This window comes from Leguminivora glycinivorella, chromosome 19, assembly GCF_023078275.1.
Source record: "Leguminivora glycinivorella isolate SPB_JAAS2020 chromosome 19, LegGlyc_1.1, whole genome shotgun sequence".
Classification (NCBI taxonomy): domain Eukaryota; kingdom Metazoa; phylum Arthropoda; class Insecta; order Lepidoptera; family Tortricidae; genus Leguminivora; species Leguminivora glycinivorella.
In genome coordinates, this window is record NC_062989.1 from 6,547,003 (window position 1) to 6,568,907 (window position 21,905).

Genomic DNA, 21,905 nt, shown 5'->3' on the forward strand with positions numbered 1-21,905 from the left:
TTATTTTTCTTTGTCAGATATACTTATGGATAGATAATAAAAACACAAATAATACCTACCTATAGGTACGTATTCGTAATACTAATAGTAGTAATAGTAATAGTCCTATTACTTAGGGTTGCAAAAAAACGGTTTTTTTTCTGGCTTGAAAAAAACATGAAAAAAAACCTTGAAAAAAAACCAGTTTTTTTTTCTGGAGTATGTTTTTTTTCTAAAGTACGAAATCTCAAAATTTGCAAAGCAGTTAATACTTTTATACGGTTTTTAGACTTAATGTCAACTATTAAACGAATAAGGGTCGGTTGCACCAAACCGTCTGTCATCGTTAAAGCGTTTGTTAAATTTTATTGTATGGGACGTTCCATAGACGTCTGCTGCGTGACGATGACGTGTCTGTCAAATGTGGTTGATGCAACTGGCCCTTAATGAAATAACTTTAATTTCTGGTCTTATAAAAGTAACATTTACGATATCTGTAGTTGGTAGTTATCACTATTTACTGTTGGCAACACCACCGCCTCTCCACGCTGCACGCAGCATCGGGGATTCCCCAATAAACGTTTGTATACTGAATGTTAATCGAATTAAAATGTATGATTTGTTATTGAAACAAGTTACAAGTCACGAAAACCGGTATTGTCGAATTATTTGTTCATCTGAAAAAAAAACCATATTTAGAAAAAAAACCATGGTGCTCGGTTTTTTTCCTAATTCTGAAAAAAAACATTTGTTTTTTTTTTCTATTTGCAACCCTAGTCCTACTTAATGAGTTGATGAGGCCGGTTGCAATAAACCATCTGTGATCGTTAAAGCGTTCGTTAAATTTTATTGTATGAAAAGTTCCACAGTCGTCTGCTGTCATACAAATGTGGTTGATGCAACTGGCCCTTACAGTTTAGTAGCTACTTATCTGTATCTTGATACGCCATTTGTAGATATAATCTAATAATGCATAATACTAGTTAGAATACATTATTTAAAGTATACATGATGACGCTTTTCCTAGCTCCTCCTAAAACGCATCAGACATTAACCTAATCAATACAAAATAACTTATACATACATATAACATTTATTACTCCTTATGACCCCAGGAATGCGTGGTTTAATTTTTTCCCTTTCCTCATGGGCACCCTGTATAGAGTCTGTGCGGAAAGAGAGTAACATAAATGAATAGGCCCCACATGTACAGTGAGTTGCAGAATTGCATGGAGAAATTATGAATGAATTCATTGATAAATTAATAAAGAGTTTATACATACATACATACATAAATTCGCCATGCACTTTTGCAGCTGATAGTACATTGTATCTAAATTTTAGGGTCGCTGCTCACTAACCAAATTCTAATTTCAGGCTCGGCTTAAACTCTTGGTAAAAAGTTAAAAACATAGGTCATTATGGGTCTTTGAACTTATTTGTTATACCTCCAGTACTTAGAACGTAAAGCCGTAATCCGTAGGTAATACTTAACGCCGGGTAATTCCCGGTGAAGCAAGTTTTACTGAAATGATCGTGGTTCTGTAGGAGTATTGTGGATGTAAGTAGGTTCGTCCTCGATACGACGTAAAACTGTCGCATACTTCGAAGTATGTAACGCCGGCTAAGGCACAGTACTTGTGGCTTTGTCGGGCAGTTAATATCAGAGCAGGATATTAACTTAGGGCGGTGGCGGAGGAATGGCTAGTCCATCAACGGTGGCGCCCGAGGGCCGAGTTAGGAGGCTCACTGCTCACCTTCCAACACGCATTGGACAAGCGCGGAAGGTTAATTGTCTATACCCCCCCAAATATGAAAGCACAAATAAATAAATGGCCCCTAGGGCCCGGCGGTTTGGATAACTCCGCTGATGACGGTAGGAGGAACTTATCCAGAACTCGGGGTGCGAAGAATCTCCGGGCGTCACGATCACCCATCCGTCATACAACTTCGGCAAAGGTTAAAAAGGATTCCGAAAATTGCTTAAACGTTCTCACATACAACACTAGGACACTAAGAACAGAGGAAAGATTATTAGAATTAGAAAATGCACTTAGCCACATAAACTGGGACATAGTCGGTCTCTCTGAAGTACGCAGACAAGGCGAAAACACCGTCGAAAGAGAGAATACCATATTTTTCTATTGCGGAGATTCGGGTGGATTAAACGGAGTTGGTTTTATAGTTGCGAAAAAATGGAAGGACAATATTATAGAATTCGTACCGTACTCAGACCGAATAGCAGTTTTAAAGTTCCGTTTAACAGACAAACAATCATTAACTATCATACAAGTGTACGCCCCAACATCAACACACCCTGATGAAAAAGTCGAAGATTTCTATGACTTACTCAATAAGGCATTCGATGAACACCGTGCAACTTACAATATGATCATCGGCGATTTCAATGCCAAAATAGGGAAAAGGCAAGACCTGGAAGACGCCAAAATCATTGGCCCTCATGGTTTAGGAGACCGGAACACTCGAGGGTCGCGTCTGATCCAGTTTGCTTTTGGTCAAAATTTACAAATTTCAAATACATATTTTTACAAAAAACCCAACCGTAGATGGACCTGGATCTCCCCAAATTCCCTCTATAGAAATGAAATAGACTATATTATGACATCCAATATACAGACCATGAAGAACATAGAAGCTATAAATAATATAAAATTCAGCTCCGACCACAGACCTCTCCGTGCTAAATTAGTTTTTAACAATAAAATTTATCGCCATCAGTTAATACTAAAGAATAAAATCCGAAACCATGACAAAGATACACTAATAGTACATAAACAAGATTTCATTTCAGAACTCAAACAATATTACACTGCCTTAGACATCACTGCACAAAAAGATATTAACGAACAATACGACCATATAAAAAACAGTATTAAAATAGCAAGCAACAAAATAAAAGCAGGTAAGAACCGACACAAAAAACTAACAGATAGAACAATAAAATTAATAGAAACAAGGCAAACATTGAACCACCCCAAGAACAGTTCAGAGTATAGAGAAATAGATAAACTAGTAAAACGCAGTATTCGAGCAGATATCAGATGCTATCAAACGGAACTTGTAGAAATAGCTCTTACCAAAAACAGGTCCCTTAAAACGGCTAAAGAAGGTGCATCGGCTGGCAAAACCTGGATCACCAACTTAAAAGATCAATTTGGAGTAAAACATGGTAGTAGAGACAAAACTTTAGAAATAGCCACAGATTATTATCGATCTCTTTACTCTATATCCCATCAAGCACAAACAACAGACATAAACTCCGAAGATAATATACCACCCATAACAGAGCATGAAGTCCACCTTGCACTTCATAAAATGAAATTCAGCAGGAGCCCAGGAGAAGACGGAATCACAACAGAAACTTTAAGAGTAGGAGAGCCAGAATTGATTCCTCACATTACAAAACTATTTAATAGTATAATAGAAACAAACACTTTTCCACAACAAATGTGCCACTCTAACATCATACTGCTGTACAAGAAGGGCGACAAGGCTGATATAGGCAATTACCGTCCTATTAGCCTTGTCTCCCACTTGTACAAAATCTTTATTAAAATAATAGAAAGTCGCATCGGGGGCCGTCTTGATCGCCACCAACCACCCGAACAGGCAGGATTCAGACCGGGCCTCTCCACCACCGACCATATACATTCTCTAAACCAAATTATTGAAAAATGTCAAGAACATAAACTTCCACTTTATATCGCCTTCATAGATTATTCAAAAGCATTTGACAGTATCACACATGACTCCATATTCACTGCCCTGTTGAACCAAGAAATAGACCCACCCTACATTAAGCTCCTGAGTAATATATACGCAAACAGTACCGCCTCCATCAAACTGCAATCCTCTGGCCCGTCCTTCAAAATAGAGAGAGGAGTTAAGCAAGGAGACCCGCTATCGCCGAAACTCTTTACCAGCACTCTGGAACACGTCTTCAGAATACTTGCGCCAAGTTGGGGAGAGAGGGGGCTGGCCGTCGGCAATCGCAGATTGACTAATCTGAGGTTCGCTGACGACATTGTCATTTTCTCCTCAACAGCTTCCGAGCTGCAACAAATGCTTGAAGAACTAAGCACCGCAAGCCTCGAGATTGGACTAAAGATGAATATGTCAAAGACCAAGCTTATGACTAACAGTGCACCGCATGGCATAGAGATTAATGGAGAACCAATTGCATATGTCCAAGAGTACATTTATTTGGGCCAATTAGTTTCCTTCCAGGCGCGTCAGGAAAAAGAGGTCGAAAGACGGATTGAAAACGCCTGGAGGAGCTATTGGTCCATGAAACATCTTATGAAAGGTAATCTTCCGATGACACTCAAACGGAAGCTCATGGACATATGCATACTCCCAGTTCTGACCTACGGTGCACAGACTTGGTCTTTGACTAAAGCTCAGAAGTCCAAGCTCGGGGTTTGCCAACGTGCCATGGAGCGCAGCATATTAGGTGTCAAATTGGTGGATCGAGTCCGGAACACCACGCTGCGCTCCAAGACGAAAATTATCGATGTAGCTCGGAAGGCGGCCAAGCTAAAATGGGACTGGGCTGGTCACGTCTGCCGGATGCCGAACGAGTTGTGGGGCAGAATCACCACGGAGTGGGAGCCCGAAAACTCGAATCGGGGATCTGGCAGACCCCGACAGCGATGGCGGAACGAACTGGACTCCTTTTTGAAGGAATGGCCAGACACGGCTTTGAATAGAGAGAAGTGGAAAAATTGGGGGGAGGCCTTTGCCCAGCAGTGGGACACGACAGGCTCCAAATAATAATAATAAATAATAATAATAAGTAGGTACCAAAAAACTTTTCTTGACTATGTTGACTTGGATGAAAACCAATGGTATCTTTTTCAATTTAGAAAAGGCCTCTCCTTTGTTCCTTCACTTCGCATGCACTCCCCAGCGTTAAAGGATATAAAAGTTTACTGCATGCCGAGGAGCCGGGGGGAGGGGGGGGGGGGCTGGAATAGGCTTATATATACGGTTTTAAAGATGCACGACACCGTCAATGCCGAATAATGCGGAAGAAGAAAAAATTCAATTAAAAAAAAAAAAATTAATCATTACAACTATTCGACGATTCTCGATTTATTTCAACTAGTGGAGAATGCGCATTCCAATGTGCTTTGTTAAATAAGAATTGCCTGTACAAACACTGTAGGCGCTGAAACCTACATTGGATCACCTACATAGGCTACATAATTATACATAGGACAGGTATTGCATAGGGTGGAGTGGAGGTCAGCAAAATTCTAACCATGTCAATTTTCGCTTGAAATAAGCTGTTTTATATTATTTAAAGACATTGGTTGGTAAAATATTTATATTGAGCTCGCCCTTTCCTCCTTACGAATTATGGTTAATATCGAGTTGCGTCAAATGCCGGAACGAAGGTGTTAAACAAAACAATTTATTTATGTTCATGAAGAATAGATAGGTAAAAATACTGAAACCTAAAGGTTTTTTTACATACCTAATCATAATCCTTCAATTACCTATGACACCTATGTATGTAATAAATACTATATTTACCTAGCAACATGCTCAAATTACATAGGTACATAACGTTGAGCCCGTAGGTACACAAAATTATTTACGTTTCAATAACCGTTCATCTTTTTTTATTTTTATTTGAATAATGTACCTAGGTGTTCCGGTAACGTAAAAATGAGAAGAGATGAAATGTGTGAAGAAATTGACAGTCTTCGATCTAGGACATTGAACTAACCGAAGACGAATCTGTTAAATGGATTTATTGTACACTTGCCATTCTGATAATTTGCGAATTCTCCATCCATACCAAAAATAGGTCATACGAAATCTTGCTAAAACAGTAATGTTTTTTTAATACACGCTTTCCTCGTACTAGTAGTTGAAAAGTAGAGTATTTAATTCGGTGGAATAGAAGACTAGAAAAGCTCGAACTCTGTGAGACCCAATAGCTACCAAATTACCAATCTAGTGAATTTAACTGCGACAGAGATGGGTGCCTTTCATCCCTTTAGTAAACAAGTATTTTATATACGGAAATATTAGATATCATATCACCGAAGATAAGCGATCAAGCTCACCGGTGTGGCTAAACTAAAATTTTATGAAATATTTTGATTTCTTCTAGTGTTTTGTTTGTATACTTACTGTTTTGTTAGAGTAGGTACCTATTCTTTTGAAGAAAGACTACATTGAGTGAATTGAATATAGGTATTTTCTTTTTTTCACTTTGTAACAGAACAAGCGTCTATGACGAGGAAATAGACTCGTTATTACATATAAAACTTACGGCGAATCAACTTTTTCTTGACCAACTTTTTGGTGCATATTTCCTTCGGGATTTCATTGAATATTTTAACAAATAATATCTTTGATGGTTAATCACATGTTCAGTTACGTCATCACTGATAAAATTCACTATTATTTAATGTAAAACAGGTTGGAAAAACGTATTTATCAACAAACTACGTTCACATGGACGGAATACTGACACTGACAGTTGTCAGCTGCGTAACGTTCCGATATTATGTCTGGGTTTCATTTACAAGTCAAAGAAATAATAATGACTAATATTGGTTATTATGCTTCCTGAGTATATCATTCAATGTAACATTTAGTAACAGATAAAATATTTCATTGCGAAATTACTTACAAAATAAATAAGAATGTTCCACAAAATAATATTTACGTAAAAATATTTGCGAATCGCTCCACTATTGGACTACATAGGTATCAATATCAATAGCTCTGTCTCTCTCTAAAACACGTGCACTCGGCACGTGTTGATAAGCAAACATTCGTGTGTTAATCGTGAACTCTAATGCATAGGGCATAAGACTTAGTAAACAAAGCACACGATTGAGTAGCCATCTTGTCGGAAGTCGGAAGTCAGAAGTCGGAAGTCGGATGTCAGAAGTCGGAAGTCGGATGTCAGAAGTCGGAAGTCGAATGTCAGAAGTCGGAAGTCGGAAGTCGGAGATAGAATCTATAAAAGGGTCGGAGCGAGCCGACGCGCGTCATTCTTACAATATCCACAAGACTAACAGTGTCCCTGGCTTTCGTGTGATACTGGTGAGTGAAGTTGTTCTGCTATTGTTTCTCTGTTTGTGTTTACTTGGAAATTATTCTAAGTGATTGTAAACTTTGAAATTGTGTCTCTGTTTGATTGTGCGGGGACAATATCGTCGTACAGTTGAACTTAGACCTGTGGTAGAATTGCTTTACCATCAGTTGTGGGGTTATTTTAGTGTTCTATTTATAGTGTAGTGTTACAATTAAATTAATGTGTATAGTGAAGTTTTCTGTGCTTTGTTTCGTGAGCGCCGTCAAGCAATACAAAGACTGGGTCGATGTATGGCTGGTGCTTGGAGATAAGTCTGTGTTTGGTTTTGTAGGGAGAAATTCTTGCAAAACTAAGCTTAGATTATAGCACGTAAAGGAAACTTCATACGTTTGTTTAGTTGGTCAGTAAAATTGAACTTAGTAATTTTCTAAGGGGTTATTTAGTGAAAGTTATAAGCCAGATCATTGTTTGTGACAGACTGTTGTCCGGCTAATCGCTTTATACCTCGCGGTGTTAAACATAAGGCGTTTAGGGGTCTTTTTGTTCCAAGGGGCCTTTTTGTGGGGGCTTGGACGCTTTTTTATACTAACAAAAGCGTATCTTCTCACCGGTCTCAAAGAGTCCAACTGTTAGATGGAAGTGAGGACTTTCACGATTGACGAAAGACATTAGGAGTAATCCTTGCTCACTGAAGTCGGCAGTATTTGAGGCTGGGGTCCTATATATATATATATATATATATATATATATTTATTTACTCGGTGTTCTGGTTCATGCTGGCGATGGCCGCTGGAGATTTCGGTTGTGATCGATCCATATCTAAGTAAAGACTGATCGCAGCTGGATCTCCCATGTGGCTGGTACTGGTGTGTCCTAGAATACTGAATATATACACGGATAGGGCGATCTACTCTCTGCTACCCTAGCCTGCGGGCAAGAGCAGAGGGGGGGATCAGAACACAAGCCTATAGGTTGCCTATCTCAGCTTCGCTGGCTGAACTGTACAGTTCTAGTAGGGATACACTTGTACATATTCTGAACACAAGATCTATGGTAAGTAAGTGAGGGTCTGTGTTTCAGATATGTTAGAGTAGGGAAAACAATAGGAGTAGGGTAGAGTCACACACTATTTCTATGAAAGTAGAGTTCTATTATGATTGGTCTTAAATTATAATTGGTCAACGTGTATTGTGGAGAAATAATTTAACTACTACTATTTAAATGGACTTTAAATGTGGTGTTTACTATCTTCAAATATGTGGTAAAACTGGTAATTTATAAAATCTCTTATTACTTAATTTTTTTGAGTGAAATTAATAATTGTGGTAGCAATTTCTGATCTTTCGGTGTGACTGCGGGACACTTGGTGTTGCTAATTAGTTTTTCAAGGTAAATTCTATCAAGTTGGTTAGGGAAACAAACTATACTTTGGAATAAAAAGCATAGGTTTGTTATAGGGCCCAGTGGCATGCGAGCGCCGTCCACTGATGGAAAGTCAAAAGCTTAGAAAAGTTAGTAGACTTAGTTCTTATAAAAGTTAGCAACTGCTCGGTGTTTCGATAAAACATTAGAAAGATCGAGAAGTTATGGTCTATTAGCAGTATTGGGGAAAATGGGGGTTTAGCTAGGGAAAAAGAAACAAAATAAAAGGGGGGGTTAGTTAGTAGATAGATAGCCCTTCTGGTTTGGCATAGGACTCAACAGAGCAGTTTGGTTGAGATGAGGAGTTCCATACCACAACGCAAGCTCCGAGCCCCATTGGAACTATTAATAGGGCGTAGTGGATGATTACCAAAATATTTTTTAATATTTATTTCATGTATGTTTCACTCACTAACTTCTATACTAAAAATTTCTTCATTACGTCATAAATTTTTCACATATAGCTTTCTAGGCCTAAATCTGATAAAATACTCTTCTATAACACTATATTATTATGCTACAATAACCTTTATTCTTCTTTAAAATATAAATAAATAAAATTTTAAAAATTAGTCAAAAATACAGCTGATACTCATTAAAGGATCTAGGTTATCACGGTTCACATCGGAGGGTTCTACTTATTGACGCTAGATGATCACAAGGCCAAATTTACGGGATATATTTAAAGGGGGGTTAGCTATACTGTTGATTAGTCAAGTAAGTAAGTAAATAAGTAAGGTGAGCGGAGGTTTAGTTACAACTTTCAATACAAACCCGATTTCATATAAAAATATCGATTTAGTATTTTGAGTTTCCAAAAAATAGGCCAGTGAAAGAAAAATTAAGTTTGTCAATTTAAATGATTCTTCTGCAAGCAAGTATTTGTCCGCAACATTTTTTTTAAATTAATAACGGAACCCCGTTTTTGTTTTACTGCAACCCATAATATAAGCTGCAACCGATAAATGATCTTTATTTACCGTTATCGTCCACTTTTTAAAGTAAAGTCCGATACTTAAGCGCCCCCGGTAAAGTACCCTGATCCAGCAGTTTAGTATAAAATGCACAAAGCAACTGTCTATAGTTCAGTTGGACATGCAATCAATCGGCCATCACTTGTATAGGTAGTTTCAACTCAGTTGAGGCCACGCACACTGTCATGTAAAGACAACGAGATTTTGAAATTAGTGTTCTTACCGTGTACCGACTGCAGATTCAACAGTGAATTGCAAGAAAGACCAAAAAGTTTCTATTATTTTGTTAAGAATTACGTCTATAGAATAATTTTCAAACAAAGCAGAAAATAAAATATCTCGTATGTGATTAATTAATTGTCAGATTATGATTGTAATATTAATCGTAGAAATCAAAGATATTTTATTAGATTGCCTTATTTTATCATCGTAGCTGTTAAAATGGTGTTTACCTATTTTTTCATTAGGTACTTATTAGCAGACATAGAAGTCGCAGTAGCAATACGTCAATTAACATAGGGACATCCTTCCGATACAAAATATATCGATAGCTGAATAATTATTTGGAAGTGAAATTTCATATGAGCTATAAAGTTCACCGGATAATACCATTACTGCTTTTAATACCATTAATGATAAGTCTATCAATAAATAATAATATTTTTCAAAAATATATTGATAGTTTTTTTACATTCACTCACTCATTTCATTCATTCATTTTTTTGCAATCAGTACTAATCTTCATTTAGCTGTGTGTGGTATCATTCACTTCAACCTCCGTGGAATTACCTATAGTTAAATAATTAATATATTAATACCTACTGTGTTAAGATAAACATGGCGATATCGGGCGCGAGTTACTGTTTATTGTTGACTGTGTTTTGTTATGTGAATGCTCATCCTCTTACTGATGATGGTAAATAAATACTTATATTTTGAAGTGTGTTATAAAATATGTATGGTAAAATTGATAAAAGTAGGTGAATCTAGTAATACAGATGATTTACCACCTGTGGAACTACTGGAAGCAGTGATAAACGCATTTTTTGCGTTGTAGTTTCCTCGCTATAGTGAGGGGAAAAGTTTTGTGTTACACTCGGGTGCAAATGTATTTTACTTCTCGTGTGTTAAAAAACTCGCAAGTTCAGGATTCTATTCTCGAACCACTCGCTTCGTTCGTGGTTCAACTATAGGATCCTTTCACTTGCTCGTTTTTCAATTCCACACTCGGCGTTAAAATACAACTTTGCCCCCTTGTATAACAAATAACTATTACCTGCCTTTAATATTTTTAGATCATTGTAAAAGGGTAACCCCAAATATTATTAAAAATATTTAATCATCAATATAAATATAACTTTAAAAAATATTCAGTTTCTTTAGCGATATTTTTCAACCTTTCCCAGTTACTATACTTGTCTTCCTAAATCCCCTATGATCATCTTCTACACAGTCTAGCCCCGTATCTAGACGTACCCCTAAGACATTTATTTACGTCTAAGGACGTTTTTTAGACATTATCAATTTTTACATATTCTTAGTGTAACAAATTAAATAAAATTTCTGATTTTAGAACCGTACCCATACTACACGCGAGAGGACTGGCTCGCGACCCCAGCCACGGACGTCGAGCCTCTCTCCACGCCAGTGCCATACGTGGTCATCCATCACACATACATCCCTGGTGCCTGTAACACTACTGAACAATGCTCCGCCTCCATGAGGGGTATGCAAGAGTACCACAAGAGCCTAGGCTGGGGCGACATTGGATACAAGTGAGTTTACTTTAAACCCAGTCTCTTATGCTTCTCCGTCGAAAGGACAACCTTAATCAACATGGCCCCTGCTACAGACGTCGAGCCCCACTCCACGCCGGTGCCTTACGTGGTAATCCATCACACATACATCCCTGGTGCCTGTAACACTACTGAACAATACTCCGCAATCTGACCAAGCGGCAATGTACGCCGTCTAACTTAATTTGACATGACATAAACGTCATGCCGTAATGACGATTAGGTAGGTACGCTAATTGATGTGGACATAATACATTGCTTGCTGAATTATTTTGTATGAAAAAAAAATCTCGTCTATTAAAAAAAACATGTATTTAGGCTCCTTAAGGTCCGATACTAATCATTATTAAGATATTCGCCCGTATGGAATACTGAACTGAAGTGCACTAAGTAGGTATCTATTTTAACCTCATAGTTTAGCATCCGTGTAATATACATTGTGGCCTTTACTTCAATGTAACAATATGCTGATAGAAGCACATTTCAACAAAATAGTTGAACATTTGTCACCTTTATCCCTAACTGCTCGCAATATAAAGTCAACTATAGTGTGACAATTTTCCTGCGTTTAAGGTAAACAGCTATACAGTCGGAAGCGGGAAATTATCACTAAGAGTAATTAGTTTCTGGCGACCTCTGAATTGCAGTTTTACCCTGTCCATTACCTTAGTCGATTGTATGCTAGTGCAAACGTTAACAACTATTTTATGTTTTTTCCCGCTTATCGGCTTCGTAATCTTTTAGAAAATAAAATGCATTCTAATCAGGGTCGTCTGATATCGACAAGAGAGCGTGTAATTTTTTTTTTTTTTTTTTTTTTTTTTTTTTTTTAGTTAGCGTGTAATTGCAAGCGTACCTAAATGCTGATTAGTATTTAATTTGTCCCGTGTGGTGACGGGTTAAGAATTTCACCACCTCCTTTCTTCCCGTGGGTGTCGTAGAAGTCGACTGTGGGATATGGGTTAAATTGTGGCGTAGGCGAGAGGCTGGCAACCTGTCACTGCAATGTCACAATTTGGATTTCTTTCAACCCCTTTTTGCCAAGAGTGGCACTGAAACTCATTAGTTCATGTGCTCTGCCTACCCCTTTCTGGGATCATAATCATAATCATAATCCTTTATTGCAACCATGGTAATAATTATAGGTGTTACAGTCAATAGCTTGTTTCACATGGGCCCTGTTAGGGCAAAGCAAGGTTGTATGTACACAATAGTAATGCTTAAAAAACATTATCATAATTTAAACATTTGTAGTAATTTGAAAAGTAATAAGGTATATAAAACTGATATGTCAAAAATCCCAAAATAAAATCCTAATATAAAATTCAATTTGATAATAATTATTACAAAAATTATATAATACAAAACAAGCAAATAATACTAACAATAAAATACTGTAAATTAATTATTAAATGTGATTTCAAATTCATTGTCACTATAAAATTCGTCAACTGAGTAATAACATTTCTGTATTAATATTTTCATTATTGTATTTTTAAAACGGGTGCTATTATTTAAATTTAAAATATTTTGCGGTATTTTATTATAAATTTGTACACATCGGTAATATGGACTCTTTTTGAAAATTACAGGATACAGGCGTGATTATATGTATGTATGTATGTATGTAGTATTTAATTTACCTATATTAATACTTAGGTCTCTGTCCAAAAATAAATCTGATTTCATACATAAACCATGCATAGCAACTGTAATAAATAGGTATACTCGTATTGTTTAAATTACATAGTAGCGCGAGTGTACAGTAAATAATTATCTTAATGTAAGAAAAATCCTCAAGTTGTAGTTTTTATATTAGGTACTACCTGTGTACATATACGTATATGTAGAACAGTTCTATATGCTCTGATAAGCATATTAAATATTTGTAATACATATATACATAGGTATGTATGTAGGATGATGGTAATCATAATAATTGATGTTTACCAATTTGTAAAAGGTTAGGTTTGACATGTTCAAGTATCTAACATATAATTTACGACACGATAATAAGTAACGTAACCTATTACTAAGACATGACGAAGAGTAATATTCTCCTATCAATCATTGGACTAAGGAAGACTTGCCTAAAACTAATATATTTCTTTGTAATACATACCTTAAATAATATTCTCTATACTATACAACAGTTTCTAACATTCCGAACTAGAGTAAACATGGATTAACATATAAGGTACAGCGGGGCAAATCTCGACTGGGGGGCAAATGTAACTGGTCCATTTTTCCATATTTGCATTATTAAATAGAGTGTCAACCGTAGAACTCAACATCATAGTGTAATAATGCAAAAAATGGATTAGTTACAATTGCCTCCCAGTCGAGATTTGCCACGCTGTAGGTACCTTAAGTAAAGTAATATTTATGAATAAATTGATTTCAGCTTTGCAGTTGGGAGTGATGGAGGTGCTTACGAAGGCAGAGGCTGGGACACCATGGGCATCCACGCCGGCAGGGCCAATAGCCATAGCCTTGGAATCGTTCTCATCGGCGATTGGCGAGGTGAGCTTCGGATATATACTTTGCAATTAACTCTTAATTTGGTTCAAGAAACGCCTTAACGCCTAATACAAGAAATAATTAGCAACGTAACTACATATATAGTTACATATGTATCTAATGCTTAAGACGATACAGGAGGGGTCAATTCTCCATACAAGCGCTCTCGACTATCTCCTCCCTGGTTTTTGAAGATAGAGCAATGATTTTTTCAACACAGGTTATTATTATTTTTATCTGTGTCGGATCGTTTTGATTTTTTTGATATTTTTATTTTTAAAGACGCTTAGAGCCCATCAAAAATTTTCAAAAACGGCCTTATTGATTATGGCGCAAAAAAAGGTGTGGTATTCAAAATTGGTAAGAATTAGCCAAAAAAAACTTAACGGTCTGACATAGATTATTTCATTGTTATTCTGATCCTCAAATTTCGTTACGATTGATTAAGTTTTGAAGGAGGAAACAGTCGAGAGCGGAACCTCGATTTCAAAGATTTTTTTCGCAATATCTATAACTGAGTTGTTCTGAATGGATATTTTTTTTGCGACCAATCTAGTTAGTATATTTAACTACGTACATTAGTATATTTAACTAAAATTCCCAAATTGAAAGGGGAGCCCCTTTTTCCATTTTACGGCTCAGCCACGACAATGGTCTAAGCGCGACAGCGGTGAGCGGCGGCCATAAATTGGAGCGAGACACAGCGATAGGACTTTTCATTCGCACGTATGGCTGCCGCTCACCGCTGTCGCGCTTAGTCAATGTCGTGGCTGGGCCGTTAGCGTTTTCGCTACTGTATCGTCTTAATATTCGCATTACCACTGTCACCGCAAACACAATACAGATTGAAGAAATTGCAGATGTTTTGGACAATTTTTTGTCAGATCTTTTCATTTACGGGATTTTTCTTGGTCTTGGATTGACAACCTGTAGGCATCATCGTCATTGCGTTATCCTGGCATTTTTGCCAAGGACCAATGTCACATTTTTAGTAAATATAGGGTTTCTTTAACTATAATATGATCATAAAAAAAATATAAGCGACAACAATAGGATCAAGAACTCAATTAAGTTGAGGAAATTAACTTCTCATTTTTCTCTGCAGTAAACCTCCCGCCACCCACGCAGCTGGCCACGACAAAAGCCCTCATAGCCAAAGGACTCAAAGACGGCGTCATAAGCCCTCAGTACCGCCTAATAGGGCACAGCCAAGTCATGTCGACGGAGTGCCCAGGGGGAGCGCTGCTCGCCCACATAGCTACGTGGGACCACTACTGGCCCGGCCATGTGGAGTTTAAGCCAGCGACGACAAATTCTACTTCCAATTTGTAAGACGAGGGTGATGAATTGTGTTTATAACAAATAACAACTAGTCTTCAGTGTTAGTCAAGTTTATAACTCCTTACCGCATGAATAAAAAAAAACCGGCCAAGAGCGTGTCAGGCCACGCTCTGGTGTAGGGTTCCGTAGTTTTCCGTATTTTTCTCAAAAACTACTGAACCTATCAGGTTCAAAACAATTTTCCTAGAAAGTCTTTATAAAGTTCTACTTTTGTGATTTTTTCATATTTTTAAACATATGGTTCAAAAGTCAGGGGGGGACGCACTTTTTTTTCCTTTAGGAGCGATTATTTCCGAAAATATTAATATTATCAAAAAACCGGCCAAGTGCGAGTCGGACTCGCCCACCGAGGGTTCCGTACCTACAAAACTATTAGGTACTTTTACGTTACTCACATAAGTCTAAAGACTGGGCTAGGCTAGAAGTATAGGTTCTCTAATGAGCATAATTGTGTTTAGCGCCACCTCTCAACGAATTCGCGAACTAATTAGCACAGCTTGCGTGAGGTCTTTTATAATGTTAACCAAATTCAACATTTTTTATTTTATTTTAAAGTAGGTGTTTTATGTAAAATTTCGTAGCTATAAATTTTAACACCCTTATTCATACACTAAAGTATCCAGCCGATAAAGTTCGTTTGTCCCTTTCTAATTCTATCACACCAATACGTCGGAAAGGGACAAACGAAATTTATCGGCTTGATAACTTTAGTGTACGTTTATGAATAACGAGGTAAGTAAGTATAAAGTATGGTAAACATCAGAAAGGGTGAGTAAAACAATCTGAAAGGTTCTAAGTTTTACTTAAAGGTTTTTTTAATCTAATCCAAATTTGGTTACGGTAGCTGAAAAAGTATACAGAATTAACGCAAGTTTCTAGCGGGAAATTACTAAATAAATATTATTTAAATTTTAACTTCTGATTAGCAGAAACGTCTGCGCTGGAGTATCGATTCAGAGGCCGTGAGTTCAAGTCTCACCCAAAGCAGACATTTTCCACTTTTAAATTTAAAAATATTATTTAGTAAATACATTATATATCGAAACTTATTACTGAAGAAGAAGGTTCAAAATTGAATGAATACAGGTGTATAGATATTTATGTAGCTGACCGTACGATAAAAAGTATAATTCATACACTTAATTGTAAAAATGTAATGTATACGGATTAATTAATTTAATATAGATAGGTAATTATTGATATATGGCAAAACGAAGGAATTTGTTTACACCTCCGCAAACAAGTATCTAATGATAATTTTTAATTTACCATGTTACTTCACGTAAAAATGTCTATTGAGTTTCTGCCACAGACCACCATGTGGTTTCTGCATATTCTGCGCTGTGCATAGAATTTGCAGAGACATTGCAGAGAGCGCACGCAGACACCGGCGCGGCGCCAGTGGACGCGTCTGTGTGCGTGAGCTAGGTATGCATGCATACAACTACTGTAGGCACCGCCCCCCTCAGTAGATCGATGCGATAACATCAATTTAAAAACTTCCCGAGCCTCGTGGCGCCCACCATACAAAATTTTTGCTAGGGAATTTTGATTCTTATTGTACTTGAGATTGAATTCAATTTCAGTTATTCGAAAAATTTTATAAACAATAGAAATTATATTTTATTTGTTTATGAGAGTTAAAATTCCATTGAAACCTTTATGTACTTTAGAAAGTACATTCGGCGCCACGAGGCTAGATACACTGTCACCTGATCGCTTAGTTGCAAATGTGTGCGTCTAGTTGACAAACGAAAACTTCGCAATGTAGTAAAAACTACTTTCATTTTTTTACAAAAACAACGTTATTTCTTAGAAATTAAAGTTCAATTTCAAATGCAAGTAATTGGCGGTTATGACATTAATAAATGTGATCATCGCGCAAGCCATAAAATTTTATTACCGCAGGTGGCAAGTGTGCATATTTTTAAACAAATCTACGTCTTATTGCAACCAACATAAGTTTAATTCAGTTCGCGCTGCTGCGCGGTAGTTTAGAACGATGCGATAGTCCATCGATAATCAGATAATCACCTAAAAACGCGACGAACGCCGTCCACTGCCGCGATCTAGATAATGAATATGACACTGAATTGTGCAAACTATTGGACATAAACCGTGGACGTGGCCTTGAGCGTTCGGATGAATCGGATGGTGTCCTACCGCAATCTGAGGCGCTGAATGTTTTAAGACTGTGCACACTTACGCCGTATCTCGCGTGGGCGACGGTCGCGCGACCGTCACCTTCACGTCTCATCGCATCGTCTACTTCCATATCGATATGGTTTGATTTCGTATGCGTCGCATCGCCGTCGCGCGACCATCGCGCGACCGTCGCCCACGCAAGCCATCGGCTTATCAGTCGCGGTCGTCAGCCGCGTCCGTCAGACGCGTCCCATAATTTGTTTCAAGCTTTATACACAAGTTTTCCTTTCAATAGCAATAGCTAACGTAACGCTTGAGTAATAAAAACTGTATAGTTAAATTAATGAAATATGTATAAGTAGGATATTGAAATCTTCTTTCTTCGTTGAGCCATCACAGCTAACTTTAACTTACAAACGGTCTTAAGCACCTGCACTTCTGAAGGCGCTTAAGTCATTTTTGCTAATAAAAAAAAACCACAACGTTCTATGAACATTGGTCAAGTGCGAGTCGGTTTTCGACTTTTCCATACAAAGAACTCATGAGCGCCTGAACGACTATGATGGCAAAGTTAACGTTTCGCACTTTCAAGACTTTACGTATATATCTCGGAAACGATAAGAGATAGAGCAAAATGGACTTCAGATTTGGGCTTTCGGTGGCACAAATTCTATGTTTTCGTCAACAGACACCTTTTTTTGGACCGATTTGAATAAAATTTTGCTCAGTCAATTTATAAACAGTCTTAAGCGCCTCCTTTTTAGTAGGAACTTAAGTCATTTTGTACAAATGAAAAAAAATTTGAACAAGTTCTAAAAGGAAAAAGACAGAAATGAATTTCTTTATACCTGTCCAACTCGCTTACACAATTTTAAGACGTTTAGTAACTACTTGCAGCGGCAGTGAGTGAAATTCGTAATCTAAGTTTTTTCTCTTAAGTCCGACTTACGCTTGACTGTAGATTTCTAATAGGTTTTCCTGTAATCTACAGGGAGAGGGCTATCTCGTGTATTTTTTTGAAAATTTTACGCTAAGTAGTTTCGGAGATAAGGGGGGGGAATGGTCATTTTTTGCTTATTTTCTTAAATTACTTCTAAATTACCAAAACAAAAAATATAAAAAAAATATATTTCAGATGCTGATAAAATGCTCTTTCATTTGATATGTAACACAATATAGTTTTAATAACTTTGATTTTTAATTTTCAATTTTACCCCCCAAAAGTGACCCCTGTAACTAAATTTCATTAAATTAAATTACATGTCCGTATTTGGGCCACAGGTTTACATACGTGTGCCAAATTTCAAGTAAATCGGTCCAGTAGTTTCGGAGAAATCGGCTGTGACAGAGGGACAGACAGACACGCGAGTGATCCTATAAGGGTTCCGTTTTTCCTCTTTGAGGTACGGAACCCTAAAAACCGGCCAAGAGCGTGTCAGGCCACGCTCAGTGTAGGGTTCCGTAGTTTTCCGTATTTTTCTCAAAAACTACTGAACCTATCAAGTTCAAAACGTTCAAATTGTTGTGCTATATTTATTTTATTAAACTGACCGCCTGCCGATCTGTCTTGACTGCCGTTTTACCCCCTTATTCATAAACGTACTTTAAAGTTATCAAGCCGATAAAGTTCGTTTGTCCTTTTCTATCACACTGATACGTCAGAAAGGGACAAACGAACTTTATCGGCTTGATAACTTTAGAGTACGTTTATGAATAAGGGGGTTACTGTATTAATAACAGTACAAAACTTAAGTTAAATTTGTTTTAAGCGATATGACTATGGATATAGGTATTGTTTATTCTTAGTAAGTTTAGCTCTTATCATTACTACTTATTAATAAAATATGTGCCTTTAAAGTTTTAATTTTTCTTTATTCATTCCCTCCTCAATCTATTAAAAACATCGCATCAAAATCAGTTGCGTAATTTTTAAGATCTAAGCATGCATAGGTACAGACAGCGGGACGCGACATTTTTTTATAATGCACTAGGTAGTGATAAGTAGTACACTAGGTAGTAATAAAGTAATAAGTATCACACACATTGTAAGTCCCTGCGATCTATGTATTTATGACCTCAGTGAAATTAAAGTATGACACACTTCAGGTAATAAAAGGAAGCGAATAGTTAATTTGTTACCAGGAAACAAAGTAATTAAAGACTGGAAATAAACCGTCATTGATTTAGTTATTCCCCTAATGCGTATAACTGTTCTTAGCTTTAACCATGACTTTTGTAATTTACCCCATAATGGTCGTAAGTAGTAGCTACGCACGAACAGTATATGCAGAAGTAAGGAAGAAAATGCGAGCGTAATGATCGATCTATATCAATAGCAATATCGTAATTTGAGGAATAATACAGGGAAGCAGGGGTGGGACAGCTTTTTCTGTCAGTGACTCAACAGTTGGACCCCAAAAGAGAATTTCTTTTTTTTTTGCCAATATTTTTTTTTATTGTTTTACGGAATTTTAGGTCAATTGTACTCAGAATCACGAGTACTTTCAATCTCACTGGGAGAAAAAAGTGTCCCAGAATTTCCATATATTTTTGTTACTTTCCTCTTTTGTTACCCCATACAAGATGTACGGAAAATGGTAACAATAAATAAGAAAAAACCGGCCAAGTGCGAGTCGGACTCGCCCACCGAGGGTTCCGTACCTACAAAACTTTTACGTTACTCACATAATTCTAAAGACTGGGCTAGGCTAGAAGTATAGGTTCTCTAATGAGCATAATTGTGTTTAGCGCCACCTCTCGACGAATTCGCGAACTAATTAGCACAGCTTGCGTGAGGTCTTTTATAATGTTAACCAAATTCAACATTTTTATTTTATTTTAAAGTAGGTGTTTTATGTAAAATTTCGTAGCTATAAATTTCAACACCCTTATTCATAAACGTACACTAAAGTATCCAGCCGATAAAGTTCGTTTGTCCCTTTCTATCACACCAATACGTCGGAAAGGGACAAACGAAATTTATCGGCTTGATAACTTTAGTGTACGTTTATGAATAACGGGGTAAGTAAGTATGGTAAACATCAGAAAGGGTGAGTAAAACAATCTGAAAGGTTCTAAGTTTTACTTAAAGGTTTTTTTAATCTAATCCAAATTTGGTTATGGTAGCTGAAAAAGTATACAGAATAGTATAACGCAAGTTTCTAGCGGGAAATTACTAAATAAATATTATTTAGTAAATACATTATCTATTGTTGTATTTAGGATTTACCGAACCAACGTCGGTGTAAGTCCAAAGAGAACAATATTTATTAACATTTCGCTATTACCAATTGGCAGCTGGGATTTTTCAAGAGATTTTGGCGAACTTCGGTCTTTTACAGTAACATAATAAACTTACCCAAAAAATTAATAGTTGATAACTGATGCAACTAGCTACAGTAAAATTATTTTTTATCATGATTAACGGATTATCGATTAACTTTAACTTCCGTTAAATTTGTTGAAATGTATCACTTTAACGATTAACGAAGTTAACTTTTATAGTAACGGATTAGCGATTATCGAAGTTAACTATTTGATTAACGGTGCCCAGCTATGAGTATAATTAATACACTTAATTGTTAAAATGTAATGTATACGGATTAATGAATTTAATATAGATAAGTAATTATTGATATATGGCAAAACGAAGGAAATTGTTTACACCTCCGCAAATAAGTATCTAATGATAATTTTTAATTTACCATGTTACTTCACGTACTAAATAAGTACCTAGTTATTTTAAAAACCCTAAAAATGTCTATTGAGTTTCTGCCACAGACCAACATGTGGTTTCTGCATATATTGCAGAGACATTGCAGAGAGCGCACGCGGACACCGGCGCGGCGCCAGTGGACGCGTCTGTGTGCGTGAGCTAGGTATGCATACAACTACAACTGCTGTAGGCACCGCCCCCCTCAGTAGATCGATGCGATAACATCGATTTAAACTTCCCTAGCCTCGTGGCGCCCACCATACAAAATTTTTGCTAGGGAATTTTGATTCTTATTGTACTTGAGATTGAATTCAATTTCAGTTATTCGAAAAATTTTAGAAACAAAAGAAATTATATTTTATTTGTTTACATGAGAGTTAAAATTCCATTGAAACCATTATGTACTTTAGAAAGTACATTCCGCGCCACGAGGCTAGAGTAGATAGTTAGATACACTGTCACCCACAGTCCGATCGCTTAGTTGCAAATGTGTGCGTCTAGTTGACAAACGAAAACTTCGCAATGTAGTAAAAACTACTTTCATTTTTTTACAAAAACAACGTTATTTCTTAGTAATTAAAGTTCAATTTCCAATGCAAGCAATTGGCGTGCACACTTACGCCGTGTCTTGCGTGGGCGACGGTCCATATCGATAAGGTTTGATTTCGTATGCGTCGCATCGCCGTCGCGTGACCGTCGCCCACGCAAGCCATCGGCTTATCAGTCGCGGTCGTCAGACGCGTCCCATAATTTGTTTCAAGCTTTATACACAAGTTTTCCTTTCAATAGCAATAGCTAACGTAACGCTTGGCTTGAGTAATAAAAACTGTATAGTTAAATTAATAAAATATGTATAAGTAGGATATTGAAATCTTCTTTCTTCGTTGAGCCATCACAGTTAACTTTAACTTACAAACGGTCTTAAGCACCTG

At 36.9% G+C, this 21,905-nt stretch overlaps 1 protein-coding gene across 2 annotated transcripts; it reads left to right on the forward strand.

Moving 5' to 3' along the window:
- Positions 1 to 9,584: 9,584 nt before the first annotated feature.
- Positions 9,585 to 15,295, forward strand: LOC125236337 (peptidoglycan-recognition protein LB-like). 2 transcript variants are annotated; one of them, XM_048143098.1, is made up of 5 exons: positions 9,585 to 9,606; positions 10,288 to 10,372; positions 11,030 to 11,231; positions 13,657 to 13,775; positions 14,878 to 15,295. In XM_048143098.1, exons 2-5 carry the CDS (start codon positions 10,294 to 10,296, stop codon positions 15,102 to 15,104), a joined length of 627 nt encoding a protein of 208 aa, XP_047999055.1. In that variant the 5' UTR covers positions 9,585 to 9,606; positions 10,288 to 10,293; the 3' UTR covers positions 15,105 to 15,295. The 2 variants fall into 2 exon arrangements, with proteins under 2 accessions (XP_047999055.1, XP_047999054.1); XM_048143097.1 differs by lacking the exon at positions 9,585 to 9,606 and having other exon boundaries at positions 10,150 to 10,372.
- The last annotated feature ends 6,610 nt before the right edge of the window (positions 15,296 to 21,905 follow it).